Source organism: Melanotaenia boesemani, chromosome 9 (genome assembly GCF_017639745.1).
Source record: "Melanotaenia boesemani isolate fMelBoe1 chromosome 9, fMelBoe1.pri, whole genome shotgun sequence".
Classification (NCBI taxonomy): Eukaryota; Metazoa; Chordata; class Actinopteri; order Atheriniformes; family Melanotaeniidae; genus Melanotaenia; species Melanotaenia boesemani.
In genome coordinates, this window is record NC_055690.1 from 33069719 (window position 1) to 33094149 (window position 24431).

At 39.4% G+C, this 24431-nt stretch overlaps 2 protein-coding genes across 2 annotated transcripts; both read right to left on the reverse strand.

Annotated features, from left to right (window-relative positions):
* Positions 1-20: 20 nt before the first annotated feature.
* Positions 21-4253, reverse strand: exosc5 (exosome component 5). The gene is made up of 6 exons (XM_041994356.1): positions 4114-4253; positions 2882-2995; positions 1366-1487; positions 1125-1265; positions 328-417; positions 21-222 (listed from the first exon to the last, which is right to left on the reverse strand). Exons 1-6 carry the CDS (start codon positions 4211-4213, stop codon positions 127-129), a joined length of 663 nt encoding a protein of 220 aa, XP_041850290.1. The 5' UTR covers positions 4214-4253; the 3' UTR covers positions 21-126.
* Positions 4254-5934: 1681 nt separating this feature from the next.
* On the reverse strand, positions 5935-20241 carry LOC121645721 (galectin-9-like). The gene is made up of 8 exons (XM_041994353.1): positions 20178-20241; positions 15659-15747; positions 13915-14119; positions 13707-13826; positions 10142-10195; positions 7659-7712; positions 6400-7226; positions 5935-6021 (listed from the first exon to the last, which is right to left on the reverse strand). Exons 1-7 carry the CDS (start codon positions 20211-20213, stop codon positions 7047-7049), a joined length of 738 nt encoding a protein of 245 aa, XP_041850287.1. The 5' UTR covers positions 20214-20241; the 3' UTR covers positions 5935-6021; positions 6400-7046.
* Positions 20242-24431: the final 4190 nt, after the last annotated feature.

Consider the following 24431-nt stretch of genomic DNA (forward strand, 5'->3'; position numbering starts at 1 on the left):
ACCAAAGCACAGACAGGACGAACGGTGTGTTAAACATTTTATTAAAGCAACCATTTTTTAAAATCATTTAATAATAAAAAAAAAAAAAAAAAAGGAAAGACTTAGACAAATAAAGCTGCTTCTTGGTCAGAGTGTTTTGGAGTATCGCCGCCTCACGGAGTCTCTGTAGAACTGGAAGATCTTCTCTGATGCTTTCTGACTGGCAGCTATGCAGCGCTGCAGCTGCAGCAGAAAACAAAAAGCAAAACGTCCGACATAAAGCAGAGCTCAGAGACAAAAAATGACATAAACCACAGATAAAATAGCAAAGCTGAGGAAGTGACTGACCTCGTGGACTGAAAATGAGCCTTTGGTCGATGACATCATCACTCTGCGCTCTTTGCTGTCGATGGCGAAAGTCATCAAAGCTCTGCTTTCCTTGCAACAGTAAAACCCAGACAGGAAATGTGATGAGCCGATTTTATTATAGAAGCATAAATACATCATCAGCTGAAAGAGTCAGACCACTGATGCGTGAAGAGAGAAACACGGCGCCTGGCGGAGGGTGAGATTTACGAGGAAACAAGTGGACATGCTGTCCTTGAAGTTAACGTGTTAGAAGGCGGATCAACACGTTTGTGCTGCACTGTGGTGAAATAAATCACAGAGAAAATGAAATATTACATCAAATACTTAAATAAATTATGGCATGACCCGACCTGGAGGATGTTCATTCAGTTTTTTCTTTGTTAATAAATAAACTTCATTCAATAATCTGACAATAAAATCTCTTTTAAAAGAACAATTTTTTACCTTTTGTTTCAGAAGAGGTAAAAATTTGATTTAATACTTTAGGGGAATAAAATGTAATTTGCATTAATGTGTCTTATTTATTTAACCACAGCACAGCGAAAAATCGCTGATTCAGCCCTCAGTTCGTTATATTTTTTAGATAGACTAAAGCAGTTTTTAGCAACAGTTCATTATTTTTGCCTCATACATCACACAGTTGTGTGATAATATCATGTCAATATGGAGCAGAAATCTCAGGAATGTTTAAAAAGAAACCAAGAGGAGCTCAGAGCTGTTTTTGCTAAAAATCTAAGGAAACAGTACAAAGAAGTTTTGTTGAGCCTCAGTTTTACCTTTTCCTGAGCTGATGTGGGGTCTGTGACGATTTGTCCATCTGCACTGATGGCACAGGTCACGCCGCAGAAGAGGCAACTCATGGGCAGTCCTGCATCCATAAGAGCCATACAGGCTGCGTTCAAACAGCAGGACAGGAGCTGAGCAGCAGGTAAGGAAGAACACACACCCATAAAAAAGCACCAGCGTCACACACTACCTGCAGATTTACCCCAAAATCACAGTTTCATTGAAGGATACAGAACCATCATCATGCAGCACCTGGAGAATGAGCGCAAGCGAAGAGCGAGGATGAAGAGACAAGAGCAGAGAGGCCTCGCAGGTTTCTCTCAGGCACTGCTCTTGTGATCGTTCTCTTACACCTGGAAAAGAAATTAATGTTGATGCAGAGCAGGAAATAACAGGCTCACTTCTGCCACCTTGTGGTTGGTTGTGGTACAGCAGCTTCAGCTCAACAGACAAGGGAGTCTTTAGTTATCCATTAGAAATAAAATTCATGATAATTACAAGTTATGTTCTTTTAGGAGGTAATAAAATGAATAAAGAAAGTCATACTGAAGAGAATGTATTAACTTTTATAGAGCAATGACTAAAATTAAACAAATGTAATTCAATGAGGACCTATCAGCTCCAGAACTAAAGAACCAGAGCTAAACTAACCCTGATGTAGATAAAGAACACGCTTTTCTATTTGACTGGTAGTATAGCAGGACGGTCTGGCTCCCAGAGGCAAGAACCCAACCCAAAAACCGTTTTGATTTCTAATTAATCCACTTATATAGAGACTAAATAAGTTGTAAAAAGCTTTCTCAGTTTTTGAACTGATGATCCCTCAGCATGTCTGCATCGTGGCACAGAAGGGATAAAAGCCACCAGAAAACCTGAAAAATCTAACGTGAAACTTCATAAAAATGGAGAGTGGTGCAGGATGAGAAAAATGAGTAAAACACAGCTGCAGCAGAAATCAGGAGGTGCAGAATGAGCCAAAATACCACAGCAGCATCCTCCTAAAATAACACACCGAACACATATCACTGGATCGCACGTAGGCAGAAAATGGAAAAAACCAAAGGTTTCTGTGTGTTGCACATTTCTAACTGAAGTCAAATTAACCGTCTTTGAAAACTTTTTTTTTCTAATGTCACTTCTATTCTGCTATTCACCTAGAATTTAATAAGAACAAAAAACAGCAGTTTCTTTAAAAAAAAGGAAAGACCATGAATTAAATTAAAGTCTGTTTCTTTATTATTCAGACTTCCTAAAAAGCTGCAGACGGCTGATATGTCCAAAGCAGAAGGTGGCCATATAATACGCTGACTATTTTAAATACTTGAGATGAAGTAATATAACTGTTAACCGTGACATTTTTTATCTAAAGGCAATAACAACATGATTCTTTTTGTTTCTTATTGTCATGCAGCGCTACACTGATAAAAACACCATCATGAATATTAAACTGGACTTCTGCCAACAGACTAAAACTAAAATTAAATACTGGATCTGTTACTTCGTAAAGAAATAAAAAAAAATCCTGATATCACTTTTTTTTTATAAATAAGATCTCATTTAATTTGGCTCAGATGTCAAAAACTGGTGAAGCATGAAGGCGGTGTGAACTATAAGGTTACTGTTAATGTCCAGGGAGTTACCACCTTCTGTGGTTTGCTGTATGCAACATAAGGATGTAAATCACATTCAACTTTTAATAAAACAATTAAATAAAGATTAATCTTTTTTCTATCCTCAGATAACTTACTTGGCAGTCCCACTTTAGGCTGAACCAACACCTCCAGGGTCGCCCGATCATAGATTTCTTTGCTGACTTTGACCTCAGCTGGGCCATAAACTCCAGCCATGACGCTTGTGTCACCTTCATAGAAAAACAAGAGAGAGAGAGAGAAAAACAATCTGTTATTTAAAGCTTTCTCTGGAATTATGACGGTAAGGAAGCTGCTCATTAAAATACATCTGAAAAGGTGATCATCATCACCCACAAAGCCAAGGAGGAAAGACATCTGCAATGATCTTAGAAAAGCAACTGTTACTCCCCATCATTCTGAGAAGACTTACAAAGCTGTTTAGGGCTCAGTTAGCATGTTAAATGTAAAGATCACGACAGTCCAATTAGAAAATGACAGAAACCGTATGGCTTGTCAGGAAGGACTGCAAGAGAACGCCTCTTCTCTCTTTAAAAAAACATGGCAGCACAGCTTCGGTTGGCAAAGCTGCATCTCAACAAGACTTCAGATGATGAAGAATGTCATCTGGACACTTTGCAGTCATTGAGAGGACCACAAACCATAATTCTGCACACATTCTGCAAACCACGGAGAACTGAAACAACACTGTAAAAGAAACAATAAAATACCTCCATAACAATGTCAGGAAATGATTACGCCACAATTACTTTAAGCTACAGCTGCTTAAGGTGGCTCTTCTTGCGCAGGTGAGCACAGCATAATGCAGACATCATTGTAGTATCAGATTTCAGTCAGTGAAGAAAGAAACAAACGCAGCCAACATCAAATACATTAAAACAAGACAGCACAGTTAACAGCTGCACACATGACTTGTTAACTTGTGTTAAGATAACAAGATAATGCTTATTTATAAAAACAACTCAAACAGTTGGCCTGATCAGACCAATTTACACCAGGATTCAAATACACCCAAGTTACAAGAATAAAACACCTGCATAATAAATGTGCCACTGCGATAAAGCACTATGTGGATTATTGTTTATTATTGCTGTCTGACAGCCTCCTTTGAGGACTATTGTGCTTGCTTGTTATGAACTTTAATACTTATTATTTCTAACGTTGGCAACCCTTTAACTTCGCATATTTTGTTAAATAAAATTCCTCACATACAGATAAAGAACTAAAACCTGGTGATTGCCTTTGCTATGATGGACAAATCCCGTTTGTACGTTAATTAAACCCTCAAAGGTAAAAACAATACATAGAATATTTGTGTCGCTTTATTTACCTTGGATAAAGGACGCGGACCCATCAGGCCGCGATAACAAGCTCTGCTCACAGCCAAACTCCCTCAGAGAAACGTTTAAGGAATCGGAGACCTCCATCATGCTGCCTTCGCACTGGAGAGTTTGTCGCAGGATGATGACGTCATGGATTTTGCACTGAGGATAAACTTGGGATTCTACACGTTGCCTTTTACAGCTCATATTCTGTGGTTACTTTTGTTGCTATTGTTTCAGATTTTAAGAAAAAGTTATGATTTCCGTATCCGATTGCGTTAACGTTTGTCAAAGTTTAGATAACTGAGTTTGATTAAATCAACATGCAGTTCTGCAAACTGACCACCAGAAGGCAGCAAACACGTTAACTCACACGTCGACCTACAGGCGCTCCCGTTCCTCTACATTTGTTCAGGTCAAAAACTCCCGAAATATCGATTACAATGTATTCTCTGAGGCTGCTACTTTTGAATGGATGGAACTGACTTTCGTGACGTTGATTCAATAATTACACCATTAAGAACATTCTATAATAAATTAGTATGACTCAAACCCACTAAGGAGATTAGAGGCGTTGAACAGATTAGGAGGAAAGTTATATACGTTTAATCTATTTCAGATGTTAAGAAGGTGAATTGCAAATTTAAATGATTTCATTTATTGAGAATTGGAGCTGTCTACTTTAAGAAGGGGGTGAGGTGTTGGGTTGGAGTCTTGTCCTGGATCTCACTGCTCATCTAAAGAATATATTTCAAAGGCTAAAAACCAACCCGTTCCATTCCTTTCTCAAGGTATTGCGCCATTTCATGCTTTTCATTTGCAGAAAGATTTTCCCCAGACTGCATGAAAACTGTGACTTGATTAATAACGTGGAACAACCTCTTTAATAAGTTTCCCTTTAATAAAGTTCACCTGGAAACTACTGATGAGACCTGTGTGAGATTGTTGTCACTGATCTAAACAGAGAAACAGCAAAGAAAACTAAAACCCAAATGTTTTATTCACTAACATCTTCCATGCAGTATAATCTGGAACACAGTGGAATTTGAAGTATTACGGCTTAGTCTTAGGCTTAGTATAATAAAGTATTCTAATTCTGATAGTCAGGAGTAGTTATGGAGTACAAGATAAAAACAGTCAATAAGAGAGCTGTGGCTGATATTTAAAGTAGTTGTCTCACTTAATAACAACACAAATAACACCCTGAGTTTGGCAATTAAGTCCTCAAGTCTTCAAATAAAATTTTTTTTTTTTCTTTTTTTTTACAGTTTTTTTTTACAGTTACAGAGTTAGTTTAGGCCACAATGACCATGGAACAAAGGCTGATTCATTTCTGGTGAAGCCACCAGACACCCCTTCCTGTTATGCAGCTAAATGTTTCTAGCTCATTCCAGCTTCTAGTAATTTTAGACACAACATGTGTAAACAAGTAAACAAAAAACATAACTGGTTCAAGGAATCTTTATTATCCCATGAGGGTAATTTGTTGTACAGCCAGCAGTAAAAACAATAAGTCACAAACACACAAACAACAATAAATATCTAAAAGGACTATGATATGTGTAAAGAAAAAAAAAGTAGAGCTACTTGTTCAACAGGGCAATGGCTGCAGGGACAAGAGTATTTGTGTCTGTTGGTCTTGCATCTTAGTAAATGGTAAATGGACTTACTTTATATAGCGCTTTTCCAATTAGCTTGACTACTCAAAGCGCTTTACACTACTTGTCACAGTTTGTCACATACTGTCATACACTGTCATGTAGGCACAACGGGAGGCAGCAGGGAAAGCCTCGAATTGATTCACAAACTTTCTGGTTGAAAGATGACTGCTTTTCCACCTGAGCTGCAGCCGCCCCGGATGTACCCGTGCCCTGACGGAAGCAGCAAAACTTTGCGAGCCAATGGGTGGGTTTGATCTGCAAGGATTAAACAAGCCTTGTTTAATACTCTGGTTCAATACAGGCCTGAGAGGTCATTCAGGGAGATCCCTGCAATTTTCCCACACAGTCTTATAATACCCTGCAATCTGTTCCTGTTCTTGAAGGAAAGGGAGCCATACCAACAGATAAAAGAGAAGGTTAAAAGCGATTCAGTAAAACAAGAATAAAACATTTGCGTAAAAGTATTGTCAACATTAAAACTACGAAGCTTCTGATAAAAATACATGTGCTGGTGAGCCTTCCTGCACACAGTGTCCACATGAATGAAATGCAAGCTACAAGATCACATTTCAGACTCACACCTAAAGGATTTTATGTGTAACGGAGCTGTGGATCTGTTGTTTTTCCACTTACAGGCATCTGAGGAGGAAAGGGTTGCGAGGGGAAGCTGGGCTGCAGGAGAAATGTTGGACAGGCCGGGAATCCAGCATGGGTGGGGCCAGACTTATCCAAATGGGCACAATGGGCACAGGCCCAGGGGCCCACGCCCACTTGGAGCCCACATGAGCAGTTAAAAAAAAAGGCCTTAAGTTTTAGATATGGGAGCCAATAACCAATAAGAAGCATGTCGATACAATTTTGAACCCTAACAGAATTATTTGATTGGTGGGGTGCGATTGTGGAAACCATGGTAACCAGCCCTGTGGCCCCGCCCCCTGTCCACGTCTTTAGCATTGAACTAGCCCCAGGAAATGCACAGGATGAATGAACACAAAGCACAAGTACAAAACTTCACAAATAACGAACAAAGACTGAGAAATCAATGTGTTGATTACGTTTAATTAATTAATTACAGAAATGCATAAAAAAAAATTAACGCATTTAATCACGGACAATTTCACAGATTACACTGATGCACATGGTGCCTCCGCAACTAACTTAGCAGTATTGGCGCAATATTTAGCAATTTTTCAGACCCCTTCAGTGATTTAAAGAAAAAGCAACCATCAACAAGTCTAGCAACTTTTTCTGGTGCTATCAGAGACTCTTGGAGAGTAACATTAAAAGAACATGCAGTTTAATCTTCTTCGTTTGCAGCAGCTGCTGTGTAAGCCCCCCCAAGAAGCTTGGTCCTCCAGCTTCAAGCTGCAGTCAGACCAGGAGATGGTCACCTCTGCTCCATGAATGGCTGAAGTTACCATTGACTGATCCCACCCTGGTTTACTGTCAGATATTAATTCCTATTAATGAAAAGTGTGGATGAAAACATTTAAAAAGTTAAAAGTGCTGTAACATGTTGCAGACTCTTAATTATAGAACAGCTGGAGCTGTTAGACTATTTGAAACGATACTTTAACTTTGGGTCTGTTCAGTTTTGGCCTGGGATATTTTCCGTTTCATTTTTACTATTTTAAATGCATTTTTCCAGACATTAATAGAGTTTACAATATTAATCTCTTTGTCTATTATTTTATTTTATCCTCCTCTAAATTTGGTTTAAATAAAAAAAATGTTGCTTTTTGTGTCATATTTATTATGCGATTAAAATGTGATTAATCAAGATTAATTACGAAGTGTGTAATTAATTAGATTCTTTTTTTTTTTTTTAAAGAGTCCCACCCCTGATATATAAGTGACTTTCTCCACTTTCTAATCATTACTCTATTACTCACCTTACCAGTAGAGATCTCTCCCCTCTCGCTCTCTGTGCTCCTCTGCTCGGACTCCTACAGATCAATAGAGGTGATAGAGTGAATCTATAGTAACGTGAAAGAGTTCAGATCCTGTACTCTTGCCTAAAGTGAGAAATACAGCTGATGCTCCAGAAGGAAGTCACCCCAAAGATAGTATGGTAGAAAGAGTGGGACCTTCACAATGCATTTCAGGCTAACTAGCAAGCTAAGTAGCAGCGTTATTTTAGAACTGGAATGTAACAACAAAGATCAGATGTGCGCAGAGATTGTATGTAGTGTGCAAGCCAGGTTTTTATTTGTCAAACATGAAGCATTACATGGGACTTTCTGCTGTCACCTGGGGGCTCTGCTAACTAATTGTTACTACCAGCAGTAATGAAAAGCCCTACTTACTTTCTTGAAAAAAATTCTTATATCCATTCTTCATCAATCCAGGGCCGGACTGGGACAAAAAGTCAGACTGAGAGACATTCACTCATTCAGGCCACCACTACTCATATACGGCACACATATGCTCACATCTATATGTGCACAACCACAAATCCATGTACCCTCATATGGGTAAGTAATCGTCAAAAGCCCATTATTTTATTTCAAATTCAAATTAAATTTATATTTAATAGCCATGAACACAAAACTAAAAGCCACCAGTTCAGTGCTTCTCACTCCCCCCCTCATCAAAAGCTTCAGTACAACAGCACGAGATTCCTGCACTGATGAGCTAAACAACATAACTTTTATTTTTCTTTTCATTTTTTCTGTGGCAGATTACTATGATGAATTTAATAGAAAATGAAAAAGTTGACTCGACTTAAAAAGATAAGACTATATCAAAGGTTCCCAAACTTTTTCAGCCCACCTGTAGAGCCATGTTTGGTTCTGCAGAAGCCACCAAATATTTGTGTTTTGTTCATGTTTAACTGTTTACGTTTAGGCTACTGTAAATCTTACACATTCATTACTCGTTCTTGTAACAATTACTGTTCCTGCTGTAGCTCTGTACCTGCTGCCAGTTCTTCTTTACTACTAGTGGAGTGTCCTCCCTCTGAAGCACCTGCATTATATCCAGATTTGCAGCACACACACACACACACACAAGCACATATTTCATATGGATGTGGTAACATAAACCTCAGACATCAAACAGCAATGATAAAAAGTTGCAATCAAATCATTTATAGTAAAACCAGATAAACACACTGATAAACTGATTAAATCAAAAGTTCCATCATCAGCATTTAACCTGGACTAATGAAACATTCTTCACTCTCACAGCTGTTACTACTTGTGTGTTGGACAGGGACAGATGTGGACAGTATATGTGGACAGGGACAGATGTGGATAGTATATGTGGACAGGGACAGATGTGGACAGTATATGTGGACAGGGACAGATGTGGACAGTATATGTGGACAGACTGTTATAGCCAAGCAGCCAAAGTATTAAAATATCCACCTGTCAGTTTAATACAACACAAATAATTAGCTAAATATTTTATTTTATCCAGGTTTTATCAGGAAACCCCAAATATGAGCTAGTGTATATAAACGGTAGCATATCCATTTGTAGTTGTGTGTTTGGACTGATGTGGTTTAATATTAAAACAAACAAGTGCAACATTCACAAACGAACAAAGACTGAGAAATCAATGTGTTGATTACGATTCATTAATTAATTACAAAAATGCGTCAAAAAAATGAACGCATTTAATCACGGACAATTTCACAGATTACACTGATGCACATGGTGCCTCCGCAACTAACTTAGCAGTATTGGCGCATTATTTAGCAATTTTTCAGACCCCTTCAGTGATTTAAAGAAAAAGCAACCATCAACAAGTCTAGCAACTTTTTCTGGTGGTATCAGAGACTCTTGGAGAGTAACATTAAAAGAACATGCAGTTTAATCTTCTTCGTTTGCAGCAGCTGCTGTGTAAACCCCCCCAAGAAGCTTGGTCCTCCAGCTTCAAGCTGCAGTCAGACCAGGAGATGGTCACCTCTGCTCCATGAATGGCTGAAGTTACCATTGACTGATCCCACCCTGGTTTACTGTCAGATATTAATTCCTATTAATGAAAAGTGTGGATGAAAACATTTAAAAAGTTAAAAGTGCTGTAACATGTTGCAGACTCTTAATTATAGAACAGCTGGAGCTGTTAGACTATTTGAAACGATACTTTAACTTTGGGTCTGTTCAGTTTTGTCCTGGGATATTTTCTGTTTCATTTTTACTATTTTAAATGCATTTTTCCAGACATTAATAGAGTTCACAATATTAATCTCTTTGTCTATTATTTTATTTAATCCTCCTCTAAATTTCGTTTAAATAAAAAAAATGTTGCTTTTTGTGTCATATTTATTATGCGATTAAAATGTGATTAATCAAGATTAATTACGAAGTCTGTCCCACCCCTAATATATAAGTGACTTTCTCCACTTTCTAATCATTACTCTCTTACTCACCTTACCAGTAGAGATCTCTCCCCTCTCGCTCTCTGTGCTCCTCTGCTCGGACTCCTACAGATCAGTAGAGGTGATAGAGTGAATCTATAGCAACGTGAAAGAGTTCAGATCCTGTACTCTAGCCTAAAGTGAGAAATACAGCTGATGCTCCAGAAGGAAGTCACCCCAAAGATAGTATGGTAGACAGTAGCAGCGTTATTTTAGAACTGGAATGTAACAACAAAGATCAGACGTGCACAGAGAGGAAACCCCAAATATGAGCTAGTGTATATAAACGGTAGCATATCCATTTGTAGTTGTGTGTTTGGACTGATGTGGTTTAATATTAAAACAGACCAGTGCAACATTCACAATAGAATGAAGTTTAGACAGGAGCTAGTAGCCTACCAGCTCATTATTACAGCTACATAAAAGGCTCATGGAGAATCTCAACCAGTGATCATCATGTTATGTTCAAATAAAAGTTTGCCCCCCAAAAAACACCCTGTTTCTCCCCTGCATCTGTCATTTAATAGACATTATACCATGGTCTGGATTAATACTCGATTCTGATTGGCTGGATGGTGTACATTAAAAACTGATAATGGACACCTATGAAAGAAGTTCGGCCAAATAGCCTTATTGCTGTAAATTATTGCACTGACTAAACGGTACTTGGTAACCCTGGCAACAGAAACTCTGCAGGCTTATTGAACATGTAGGAAACGTTCTGTGGATTTTGACTGTTTGAAACAAATTATCGCATCATCGTCTGGAAACACACAAGCTGTAAGACCTGCAACCAGTCCTTTGAAATGACACTTTGTGTCATGTAACATAACGTAAACAATCATCTCCCTTCTGTCCACTGATCAGGTTTAATACAACAGCTGCGGCTGATCGAGCTGCAGGATCTGTGTTAAGAGTCGCCGCTGGAGACACGCCAGATCACGTCTGTGACGGGGCGTCGCTATGAAAGCAGCCTGCAGGATTATTGAATGATGTAGGAAACTATCTTAGGACACCGGACACAACTGTTGGTGGAGGATTTGAAAAAAATTGGAAATTTTCTGGCATTTCCCACCGCCTCTTTAAGCACCTTTTCAAGTTCTCTTTTCAAATGCTTGCACTGTCCTTATTGATTGTGGAGCTGCTGCCTCTTAAAACAGAACAAGCAAATATCCCGCTTCAACCCGTGATGGGGGCTTGGGCGGTAAAGTGCGCTCCCTCGCAAATGATCTGATGTGCCTCAACTTCCAAATGGGGAAAAGTCTCTTTAGACTGGATCACCTACTCACCATCTACATGTAACATTTTTTGGTTCCCTTGCATGTTATTTGCATCAAAGAAAAAACTGTTCATAAGTGTTTTTTCTGACTAGAAACATTCCGATTGTGTGCATGACCATGAGAAAAGCTCACAGCCAAACTAGCTCAACAGCTGGAAGGAGAGAAGCGGTATTGGCGGGAGGCTCAGACGGGTTGTTGCTGCAAGGTTGCCAGCTCTCGGCATTGGCTGCGAGAATCACGCATTTGAGTGATTTCTCATGCTAAACCTTCGATTTCTCACGCTGAAATACACATCAAGAGTAATACCGGCTAATCGGGAGGTTCGGTGGGCCGCATTTGTCTTGGGCCTGGGTCCCGGTGAAACAAGTGGAAACGAGCCTATGATATGATCTACGTATCTGAGAAGAATAAATAGTAATGATGTGCGGATCAATAGTGAAATATCTATCCTATACCAACATTTTTATAACTAAACTTTTAGGATGGGTATGTGGAAAAGACGTGGCGTCGCATCGCAGCAGCGCGGTTCATTCATTGTTCAGTGATCAGTCCGACACGCAGTGGAGATATTTCAGCTCCACAAACAGCAACGATGTGTTTGAAGCCAACAAACTTCATTAAACATCAGAGATTCTACCATAACACAGAAGCAGATGTGATGAGGCGAACTAAAACAAGAGAGGAGGAAGACAGGTGCTATAGGGTTGAAACAGACGTTACTCCGAGTCCTCTGGCACTGCAGGCAGGTACTATCAGGTACTATGAGGTACTATCAAAGGGAGAAAATGTAGAGCTGGTGGATCCTGTACGTGCAGCAATGTTACTGGTTTCTGGGGAAGTGATTTATGTCTGCCTGCTGCTAGATTTAAGCTTTTGTGTTGATGTTTAAACAGGAGTCGCTGCAATCTTAAAACTAAGGTTTTCTGTTTTGTTCAGATAATAAATATCAGCCACACTGCTGACAGCTGAGTTTATTCGGGAATCAGGAACTATCTGTTGAACCTGAAAAAAGACTTTCGTGTTCAATAAGTTATGCCTACAGAGACTGTGAGGGCAGGGGTGTAGCCCAGCGCCCCCCCCCCAATCATATGTCATATGCAATCATTTGTGTTGCGGGTGGTAACAGGACACAGCGATTATTGTGTTTTGTATTATTGATTTAGTTATATTGTGTTCAGTTTGAAGGACTTACAAATAAGGGATGTGAGACTGACTGGGCTGTAGAGTAAGCCTGATTATTGTGGACTCCAGGATCTATGGATTACAGGGCAGTGGTAGTTGGGAGGGAGCTAGCACCCTCTGAGGGCACACAAGATCTGCCTGAATTCCTGGTGGCCTTGAGTTGTGTTTAATAAAAGTGTTATACCGTTAACTGTCTCAACGTTGTCGGTTGCCCGGGGATCTTGAAACCGCGCGTCGGGCCGACATATATATACTACACCGTTCAGCACCACTTTAACATGGTAACATCAGTACTGGCAAAGATTAACATCATGAACCACATGGTCCTCAGTTTCAGACCTAGCAGCAGGTCCGTGTCACTTGCAGATGAGGCTGAAGTTCTTCAGTTTACAATCAATCATGTGCAGCTGCTCCAACAAAATAACCTCATTAACGCTGACATTAACTTTTATTCTATACGCAGTTTCAGAGAATCTCATCAAATCCTCACATGCTGTATACATTTTTGTACATTCTCATCACCATCAGCTCATAATTAAGGCCCCAAAAAAGGCCAAAAGCCAATCTGACAAGGCTCACAGATCTTGAGAAATTATTATTGCAAAATTCCCTCTGTCTTGTCTTATTATCCTTCTTTTTTGTAGTTGAGTTGGTTCCTGTTTTATTTTGAAGTTTCTGTTGGTGCTTTGAAGATCTATTTATATACCTTTTTTTTTATATCTTTTATTACGCCTGAATGCTATATTATTTATGATTAAAATGTAGACCACCTTGATGGACATGAAACAAAATGTAGATAAGCCAGTGAGTTACACCACAATGTGTAGTGTGTTGCTATTGGCACCACTGACTGAGAAATGTTAGAAATGTAGTTTTACATTGCATCATGGACAATTTTCACAATATTGCTGTGGGTAGGGGGGGCCCTTGGACACTCTGTGCCCTGGGGCCCCTGCACTTTTAATTCGGCCCTGGGTGGGGAGAGATACCTGTGGAGCAAATTCTGGCTCAGCTGGGAACTAAACAGAAAAAGAAACCATTTTTTAAATAATTTGTCTTTCTGGCTGATCTATGAGGCTTCAAATCATGTGGAAAGCATCTGTCAGCATCCTCACCGCAGGGGTCTGGAAGGAAACGGAGGAAATTTCCACTTTGCCTACAATGCAGATGCTGTCGACCTTCTGAAATGGGATACGGTGCCGGTAGTCCACAAAGTGGTAGTCATTGATGCGGAACTAAACAAGGAAAAATATGGAATCATATTTGTGTCTGTATTTGTGGATTATCTGAACTGTTCAGATTAGAAACTGTGATGTCACTCACCTGGTAGAAATCAGGGGTGACAGTGATGGTCAAGTCGAAGGGACTACCAGCAGGAAGAACGAAGTTCTGCTTCCTTTCCTCAGGGCCCCATTTGCCAAACTGGAAGGTGTTGGTGACCACGTAAGGATACCATCCATAACGTGGGTTAAAATGAAGAGCAACGTCAGCACCAGGCCTTATTCCATACTGTAAATTCACATGGAACCTGCAGAAAAAAAAATATGTAGGGACATGATTTAGTGTTCTGAAGAGCTAAGACGTGTTTTAATTCATGAACTCAGTGCAGTCAAACAGGTCTTTAAAAAAAAAAAAACTCAGATTGGAAAGTGGAAACCTTGGTCCAGGCTATGTCATCACCACAGCTTTGCCAACTTTTCCTGATGTTATATAGCTTCTAAAATGTCGCTAAATGTTGTTAAATGTCAAAGTTGCCAAAGTGTCACTAAAAAGCTAAGTGCAAGTGTTCAACCATGCAGCATTTAAAAGCACTGTGAGGATCTGCGCTACTCTAAAGAAAAAAAAGAGAAAAAACAGCTGAAGTAGCAAAAGAAATCCATTACATTGCCAGTATTGGTGGCTCTTTTCGCTATGATTTAGTTAAGATTTATCCTGAAGCAGTTAGATTTGTCAATAGTTTTGTTATGGGTGGAGGTACATTAGCATATTTATGAGGAGAAACAGATCAGCTTTTTTGTTTAATAGTAAAAACTCAAAACCCAAAGATGCAGTTCTGATGGACACAGATGTGGGGTTTCTGAAAAAGATAAAGTACTGCTGTAGGAGCTAAACTGTGATATGGAAAGTTAAGATGTTTGGCGTAGGTTACTTTGGTTATTTTTCTTGTACTGTGGTATTCATTGTGTTACACTATTTTTTGATGTTCGCCTAGTTGCTAAATGTCCTACAGCACCTGAAGTAGGCATCACGTTTGCTCTTTGTGACATATGGAAGAGCTATAGTTTTTATATTGATGCGTGGACTGACAGGTGTGCTGAGGTACAGAGAAAAAGGTTTTTTGACCGTCACTAAGTTATGTTACCAACAAAAACTGTTGCTACAGTAAGTGTTAACCAAGAACTGTTGTGAAACCCAGGAAAAGCTTGGATGTACGAACTGAAAGATACTTGGAGTAATATAAGAATAAAACTGCAAACACGACCTAAGTCTTCTGTGATTTGTGAACAAGAAAAGGTAATATAATTACGAGTCAAGCCTATCCAACCTCACCTCCTGTCAAGTAAAAGAGTGGCTTTAAAGTGCTACCAGTTGTTGCCACTACACTGCGTTTCACCACATCTTTGTGGAACGACTGCTGAAAATAAAGATATGCTGGTCATTTTGTTTTAGGCTTGACAGATAACATATGCTAATGCTGCATCGGGATGAAAGACCTGGTGTGCAGCTCTACTCGCACTTGGGATGCCATCTGCAACCAGAGTCCAGGTAGCTCCAGCTCTACCGCCAGCTCTGAAACCTCTCATGTGCTCCTACAGACTCATTTTTCATAAAAAGTCCCATTACGTTCTCTAATGAAAGGCTCCAAGTATTTTCCCTCAGTAATTACAGTCTGGTTCATTTTCAGAACTGTCCAATGATGAGTCTTTGAGACGATCTTCATAATGTAACATCTAAACACCTGATAACAGTGAGAGTCATAAAAAATAAATATGATTTGTTACAACAATGAAAACCATGTGACTGACATGAAATTTTATTTCTGGTAAATGAGAAATAAAAAAACAACCTGTCTGCTCCTGGAAGGACTCGGCCACTGATGGTGATTGATTTCCCCTCCTGCAGCCCACCATGGATGGACCCACTAAAAGGAATTTTCTAGAGAAGACAGGGTTTAACATGTAATTAGTAATCGTTTATTTTAACTGCTAACGTGCAGTGTAGATGGAAAAAGGGACGAGGTCAAAGCCTGCAAGAAGAGAGACAAACATGGTCATCTTCAGTCTCACATCCCTGTCAAGTCCACCTGTCTCCTTCTCTGATAACATCGTTTCAACTTTTAGCTTTTTTTTTACCTGCATAAAGAAGAAATAATTCAACTTATTAATAAAAGTGAAACAATGAAGAAAAAATGCTCAAATGTGGACAGCAATACTTTGTCTCTATAAGTAAATCAGTAAAGCTCCAGTAAATATTTTGTTCTTTGCCAAACCAAAGCGATAATGCTGCCTGACAGCCTCTGCTAATAAATCAGTTACTTCTGCCTAAAGCTTTCAACACTACAGGAAACAAAGATCATTTAAAACTTAAATGCTGATCTGCTTCTGAACGTTTCACACAATGCAACAGCTGCAGTTAAAGAAAGCGTCTTTCTTCCTCATTTTAGCCATTTCCTCCTCTTTCTGCAACCAAGCAGCAACTTGTGTTAAAAGTCCTTCATCTATTTCCTGCTTTCCAGGGAGACTGGATGTATTTTTTTTTTATTTATTTTTTTTTTATTTCTTCCTCTTATCTCATTTCAGCACTGTTACAGCTGTCTGTCATTTCACTAAATTACTCTTATGGAAATGCCTGTGTGCCATCACCCATCGGAGATTGGTTAAGCTCTACACACCTTGCTTCCGGCCTACCGAGGATTGGCTCCATGCACCACACCTCTGCCTTCACCCAGTTGACTGGATAATTGCAGAGCCAATCATCATCACTACAGCCACACTATGAGGAAATAAAAGCCAACTGCAGCTGTGGCTTCTTTGGCAGCTGTTTGCACAGTCTGTGTTTGGCTTGAGAACTTTGCTTGTGATTGTGTGCTTTGCTTGGTGGTTTTGTGCTTAGAAGAACTTGTGGATTTCCCACAGTGTTAAAACTGTTTGGGCTTTTGTGTTCTTCTTTTGTGGTTTACTGACTGATAGTCTTGATATCTGTTTGCTGTAAGTCTTAAAGCCCTTTTGGCTTCTCCCTTAGGTATATTTTGTTAGCTTAGTGGTAAAAGTAGAATGTGTTGGGCTAGTTTAGGTTTGTAGTTGGGTAAAGTGGTATGAGAAGGTATGAGAGTTAAATTAATTGCAATCACTTCCCACCTATAGAATATCAAAGGGCAAAAACTAGTAGATCTACAGGCAAATTTTAAGTTGAAACAACAGGAAGATATAAACAACCCAAACTCAACTATAAAGCAGGACATCAGTAAAATGCAAGGCGAAATTAATGTTATCTACACACAGGAGGCCCAGAAGAATTTAACTTTCCTGAGGCAGAAATATTATGAGATAGGAAGTAAATCAGCAAAATATCTGACATTTAAACTACGCAAACAAAAAAGGAAAGTACGATATACAAATTTGGGGAACCCAAAACTAATATTCTAGAAACTAAACTGGAAAAGATTCAGGAAAGCTTTGAGACTTTCTTCCGGGATCTATACTCGCAACCTAGTGCCGCAAGTGAGTTGCACTGATGCCTTTCTCTGTTCTCTAGACTTACCTTGACTCTCAGACTTTCAAAATGACGATGTAATAAAACCAATATCAGAGGAGAATAATAATGCAGCTCTCTCCTGAAAAACCCAGGAAAGGCAGTTGGACCGGACGGGTTCATCTCCCAGTGGTACAGCTGCTTGAGAACATAACTAGTCCCACTATTACTGAAGACATTTAATTACATCCTACAGGAGAGGATAACAATCTCTGTTATTCTGATAGAGGGGAAGGATAGAAGAGAATGTGGGAATTATCGTGCGATCAGTGTCTTCAACTTGGATTATGAAGCGTTTACTTCTATTTTTGCCCGTCGACTAGAAAAGCAGTTACCTGACCTCATTAATTTACACCAGTCTGTCTTTATTCATGGCATATAAATGACTGATAACATCAGAAGACTATTACACATTTCAGGCCAAAACTCAATCAATCTTAGTCTATCTGGATCCAGAGAAAGCCTTCAACACTGTTAGATGGATATTATTGTACAAGGCGTTAGGGAAGTTTGGCTTTCAGGATAAGTTTATCAGTGTAATCCAGGCTTTATATGATAGACCCACAGCCCGTATTAAGGTCAATGGGGATCTATTTGAGGCCTTTGTTTTGGAACAAGGGTGCAGGCAAGGTTGTGCAATTTCACCTCTACTCTTTTATTTATTTTTAGAAACACTAGGTCAATCAATAAGACAAGACAAAATATTAAGGGTATTGTCAGGAGTTGAACAGCAACGTTTACTGAGGACGTTTTGGTTTACCTGGGGGAGCCAGATGTGTCATTTAATTAACTGATGTCCATTTTGGTGGATTTTGGGAAGCTTTCTGGCTATAAAGTCAATATTTCAAAAACACAGGTGATGACACTCAATTATACAGTTCCTGTTTCTTTATGTAAAATATTAAAGTGAAATTGGGAAAATGAGCATATTAAGTATTTAGGAATAGATCTGAGTGGGGACCGCTTCCAATATCTTGAAGTATAAAAGGTGATCTACACAGATGGAATCTGGTCCCCTTCTTGGGCCTTAGCTCTAGGATAAGTGCAGTAAAGATGAATTTGCTCCCCAAACTACTTTATCTATTTAGAAACTTGCCTATAGAGTGAAAACCAATTTAGAGAGTGAGACAACTGGATCTCCACACTTATCTGGCAGTGATGATTAAATATACCACCCTTCAAATGCCCAAAGAAAGTTGAGGGTTTGGCCTCCTTTGTCTTAGAAATTATTACTATGCTGTTCAAATATCGCCTCTCTTAAACTGGTGTAATGAAACACATATAGCCAAGTGGGAGGAGCTGGAGTTCAATCTGTCCAAGCACTTCCCTAATCAAGCTGCGTTGGCAGATAAGGGTCTAATGCAGGGGTGCCCAAGTCTGGTCCTCGAGATCCACCATCCTGCAACTTTTAGATGCAACCCTTCTCCAACACACCTGAATCAAATGACTGGCTCATTACCAGGCCTCTGCAGAGCTGAATGACATGCAGATGACATCTGATTTAAGCGTGTTGGAAAAGGGTTGCATCTAAAAGTTGCAGGATGGTAGATCTCGAGGACCGAACTTGGGCACCCCTGCTCTAATGGTTTGTTTGGAAACGCTGGGAAACCCTTGGCTGCCCTTCACACTTCGAGTTTGGCAGAAGGTAAACAACACTTGTGAGTTACATAGAACGCTGAGAATTTTCAGATGGTTTGCTTTTGACTCAGATTTCATTCCTAACAAACACAACTCTAATTTTAAATCATGGTCAATGCATGGTCTTTCAACACTCCTTTTACTTATTCAAAGAAATACTATACACAGCTTTGAAACATGGCCTGGCACGAAACAAATTTCACAGATACCTATGGCGTTACATCGCAGTGTTCCTGTCTGCTGCTCCTGAATAAAGATTTATTTTTAAATGACTACTAATGAGTAATGGCTAAACTAGCTACAGAACGTAAATGTAGAGCAGCTGTAACATGAGCTAATAACAATGAGTGTTACCAAATAAGTCAACAAGTATGAGTGAAAGAGTAATACAAGAATAAAGAGGGAAGATAAAAGAGCTGCTGCAGGATGATTTCGCGCTGGCTTACCGTCAGATATTAATGTCTATTAATGAAGAGTGTGGAGGAAAACAAGTGTTGTGAAATGTTGCAGCCTCCTAATTAGAAAACCTACACTTAATAAAATTAAACTAGATTAAAAGAAAATATTAACCAAATAATTAGTTTTATTTTTATTAGGTTTGCCTTTTAAAATGTTTTTAGCTTGTCTTTTCGTCCATTTTTGCTTTTCCCATGACCTTCCTCTCCACAGCAGCCTCCATGTACCAGGCTATTATGCACATTAGATGATGTCATTTAGCGACTTCTAGCGACTTTTAGGACAGACAGGAGCTACTTTTCTATCTGAAGAGTTAGTAACAGTGGGTGTGTGAGTGTAATTGAAAGAGGAATGCTGATAGGATATGAAGAATTACCAGTTGCATGCTGTTGAATGAATATTTAAATAAGATGCTCTTTTCAGTTCTTATAATTGTAAATCAGTGCCTCACCAACCATAAATTTCACCGCACATCACTGATTTAAATCCACCCGTGATGTCGGTCACTAACCTTGCTGAGAGCACTAAACAAGATGTAAACAAAAGAATGAAACACTAAGACCCTAAAAAAGAAGAAGGAATCATCAATAACACATTAAGGACACAAAACTATCACGTGCGCATAGCTGATGCCTTATTTCTCGCGCCAGGCTGCAGAACACCAAGCTATCTGCAAATAGGTACGTCAGGACACGTTCAGGGACCTGCAAATTAAAAATGCATACTTTTTGGGTACTTACGGGCTTGACAAACGGTGCCTGCTGCACAAGCGCCATGCTGAGGAGCTTTTCTGTCAGACTGTGAGCATAATGCTTTAACTCTCCCTTAGTTTCACTTTTATATCAAGGGGGCGGTCTCTCACCGATGACTGCAGTATTCCTTGAAAAGCGCTCCTCTTCACGGAAAAATCCCCGTTACTCCATAATTTCTATCCAGTTAAATCAAGACAGAACAGCTGATAACCAACTCCTGGAGTTATGCTGATTTCTATTTATTGCTGGCTTTCAACAGATATGCATTTTCTAAGGTCCTGATCACCTCCCAATTGATCATGTTTCATCTCAATTCCTGGTAAAAGTGAAATATTTGCAGAAATGTATATTTTCAGTGAAAGTCTCCCATTTGTTTCCCCTAATAAGGAATTTCTTCCTGACAGAGTAAAAGTAAATAAAACATAAAAGAAAAAAATAAAAGGGTCATGGCACGAGCTTATACAGCACCTAACCAATGTGATAAAACTTTTACTAAACCTGGTTTAGAGACCACTGTGTACTTGAGAATCAACCACACACAGTACCTTACGTTTTTACCTGTGTTTACTTATCTGTTAAACCACAATTTTCTGTAGCTATGTTGCATATTTTAGCGCAGCGTTTTATATGTGAATTCCCCTAAACTTCAATCAAATGTGTCGCCTCATGCTGCCAAGATGAGTCAGCATCCTAACAGAGTGAAAGTGTCAGGGAAGAGAGAAGCCTGTACACACATGATGAGATACATACACATATTCTCCTGGCTACCAGTAGTATAAATTTGTCTTCTGTGGAGGACATTTGTAAAGCTGAATATCTCCATCCCACTTTCACGCTATTAAACCCACTCATTTTGTTCTCTAAAAAGGACATCCAGGGCTTTTGAATGGTACCACATTTATAGGGGTGGGGCTTTGGGAACATCCTGTTTTTCCTCAAGGAAAATGGCGTTCATTGCCGCAATCACATTTCATAAGAAGAGGAAAAGTAAGTGCATAACTTCTTTTTGTGCAAATGTAGTCCTGAAGTATTATTGTAATATTTCTTTATGCTATCTCTTGAGAACACATTAAATCATTTTCTAAATGAATATAACAACATTTTACCACAACATTTAAGAGTTTGAGAATTGTCTTCTGTGGTGGACATTTGTAGCTAAGTGGAATTTTGTTCTGTATTTTTCAATTAAGAAGAACGAGTTTCATTGTCAGAGTTTTCTCATTATCATTCAGACAGTCGGGGAACTTAAAAAAAAATATTGATTAAACAATTTTTTTTCTGGTAGTCAGGAGGATATAAGAAAAAAATAATTTAATATTTGTTTTATTCACATCTTAAAAATGTATATGATGCTAAACACCATAATTGTGTCCAACTGTTAAATTCTACTATTTTAATCTGTCACAGATAGTGTTGTTTGAGTACCCCACTAACATAGTGCTACTCTTATCTAGAGTGAAGATGATCAAAGCAGTGAGGAGGACAACCCTGCACAGCCACTGCAGAGCCCAGCACCAGTGCCACGGTGGTGAAGTTGATAATGATTTTTTTTACTAGCTGTGTGCGTCATTATTTCTTCAGTAATGTTTACATGCATATTTTTCTCTTTCATATGTGAATGTATTTGTTCCACCGCCAGCATCCACCTCCATCATCCACCTCCATCATCCATCACCATCATCCACCTCCATCATCCATCACCATCATCTACCTCCATCATCCATCACCAGCATCCGCCACATCACCCACCTCCATCATCCATCACCAGCATCTACCTCTATCATCTATCACAAGCATCCGCCTCCATCATCCATCACCAGCATCCGCCACATCACCCACCTCCATCATCCATCACCAGCATCTACCTCTATCATCTATCACAAGCATCCGCCTCCATCATCCATCACCAGCATCCGCCACATCACCCACCTCCATCATCCATCACCAGCATCTACCTCTATCATCTATCACAAGCATCCGCCTCCATCATCCATCACCAGCATCCACAACATCATCCATCACCAGCATCCACAACATAACCCCCCCCAATCATCCATCACCAGCAACCGCCACATCATCCACTTCCATTATCCATCACCATCATCTACCTCCATCATCCATCACCAGCATCCGCCACATCACCCACCTCCATCATCCATCACCATCATCTACCTCCATCATCCATCACCAGCATCCGCCACATCACCCACCTCCATCATCCATCACCATCATCCGCCACATCACCCACCTCCATCATCCATCACCAGTATCCGCCACATCATCCACCTCCATCATCCATCACCAGTATCCGCCACATCACCCACCTCCATCATCCATCACCAGCATCCGCCACATCACCCACCTCCATCATCCATCACCAGCATCCGCCACATCACCCACCTCCATCATCCATCACCATCATCTACCTCCATCATCCATCACCAGCATCCGCCACATCACCCACCTCCATCATCCATCACCATCATCCGCCACATCATCCACCTCCATCATCCACCTCCATCATCCATCACTATCATCCACCTGCATCATCTGCCACCCCGGCCCCTTAGTGGGCCATCGGGTACTAAATTTCTGGGCTACTTTTTTGCCCCAGCCTGCCCCAGCCTGCCCCAGCCTGCCCCAGCCTGCCCCAGCCTGGAGGAAGATGCTAGTCAGGTAGGTGGATGTAATGTGATGACATTATTTGTCTAGCTTGCTAACTTTTAGAGCAACACATTTAGGATAGTTTGGCTGTAAAAACGTCATTATCATGTGTGGGCCAGTCGGTGCTCAGCAGCCTTTTTGTGTTTATTTTTTATCCTAATTGAGATCTTAAACAGTCTCTTTAGTATTTCACTTAAAACTAGTAAGCTAAAAGCTACTCTTCTATCTTAATAACATTACTAATTCATCAACATTATACTGAATGTCATTTTTCTTCTTTTGTGTGGGTTTTGTTGGGTAATGTATACATTGAGACAGTCTATGTGTAGAGGAAATGTGTACTACTGTATGTTTCTTAGTCCATTATTTTCTAGTTTATATTAGTCTATAGTCCCATTATTTCTAATTTTATAATACTTAAGCTATTCATATTCAGTTTTAAGAACATGTACTAGTGCTTTTCTGAGTCACAATACGTTAATATTTTTTACATTTTTCTATTTAACTTCAATTAAATTTAAACATTTAAAGTAATACCCTAGTTTGAAACAGATATCAAACATCATGATGTAGGAAAATGTTCAATACATTTAAGTAAATTTTAACAATTTAAATGCATTTACTATTTGTGAACAGTTGGGCTACAGAATATGTTCACTCATGTGCAGCATGCAAAAATCAACTTATTAGTGACTTCGATGATGTGAGCTAACTTTTACTAAAACTGGTTTAGAGACCACTTGAGAATCAACCACAAATAGTAGCTTACGTTTTTACCTGTGTTTACTTATCTGTTAAACCACAATTTTCTGTAGCTATGTTGCATATTTTAGTGCAACTTTTTATATGTGAATTCCCCCAAACGTCAACCAAATCTCTCTACTCATATCTCCTGCCAGGATGAGTTGGCATCCCTACGGAGTGAAAGTGAGGAGAGCAGCCAGAAGATGATGGCAAAGCTGTCATCTATCATAAACAATGCCTCCCACCCCCTCCATGGGACCGTTAGAGCCCTGGAAAGCACCATCAGCAGCACCATCACCTGCTGTCATATGTCTGTCTTGCACGGAAGATAAACTTGGGATTCTACGCCTTGCCTTTTACAGCTCATATTCTGTGGTTACTTTTGTCGCTATTGTTTCAGATTTTAAGAAAAAGTTATGATTTCTGTCTCTGATTGTTTTAATGTTTACCTGTCGAAGTTTAGAGAACTGAGTTTGATTAAATCAGCATGCAGTTCTGCAAACTGACCACCAGATGGCAGCAAACACGTTAACTCACACATCGACCTACAGGCGCCCCCCTTCCTCTACATTTATTCAGGTCAAAAACTCCCGAAATATCGATTACAATGTATTCTCTGAGGCTTTTACTTTTGAATGGATGGAACTGACTTTCGTGACGTTGATTCAATAATTACACCATTAAGAACATTCTATAATAAGTTAGTATGACTCAAAACCACTAAGGAGATGGTATTTAGAAGCATTGAACAGATTAGGGGGAAAGTTATATATTTAATCTATTTCAGATGTTAAGAAGGTGAATTGCAAATTAAAATGAATTAATTTATTGTGA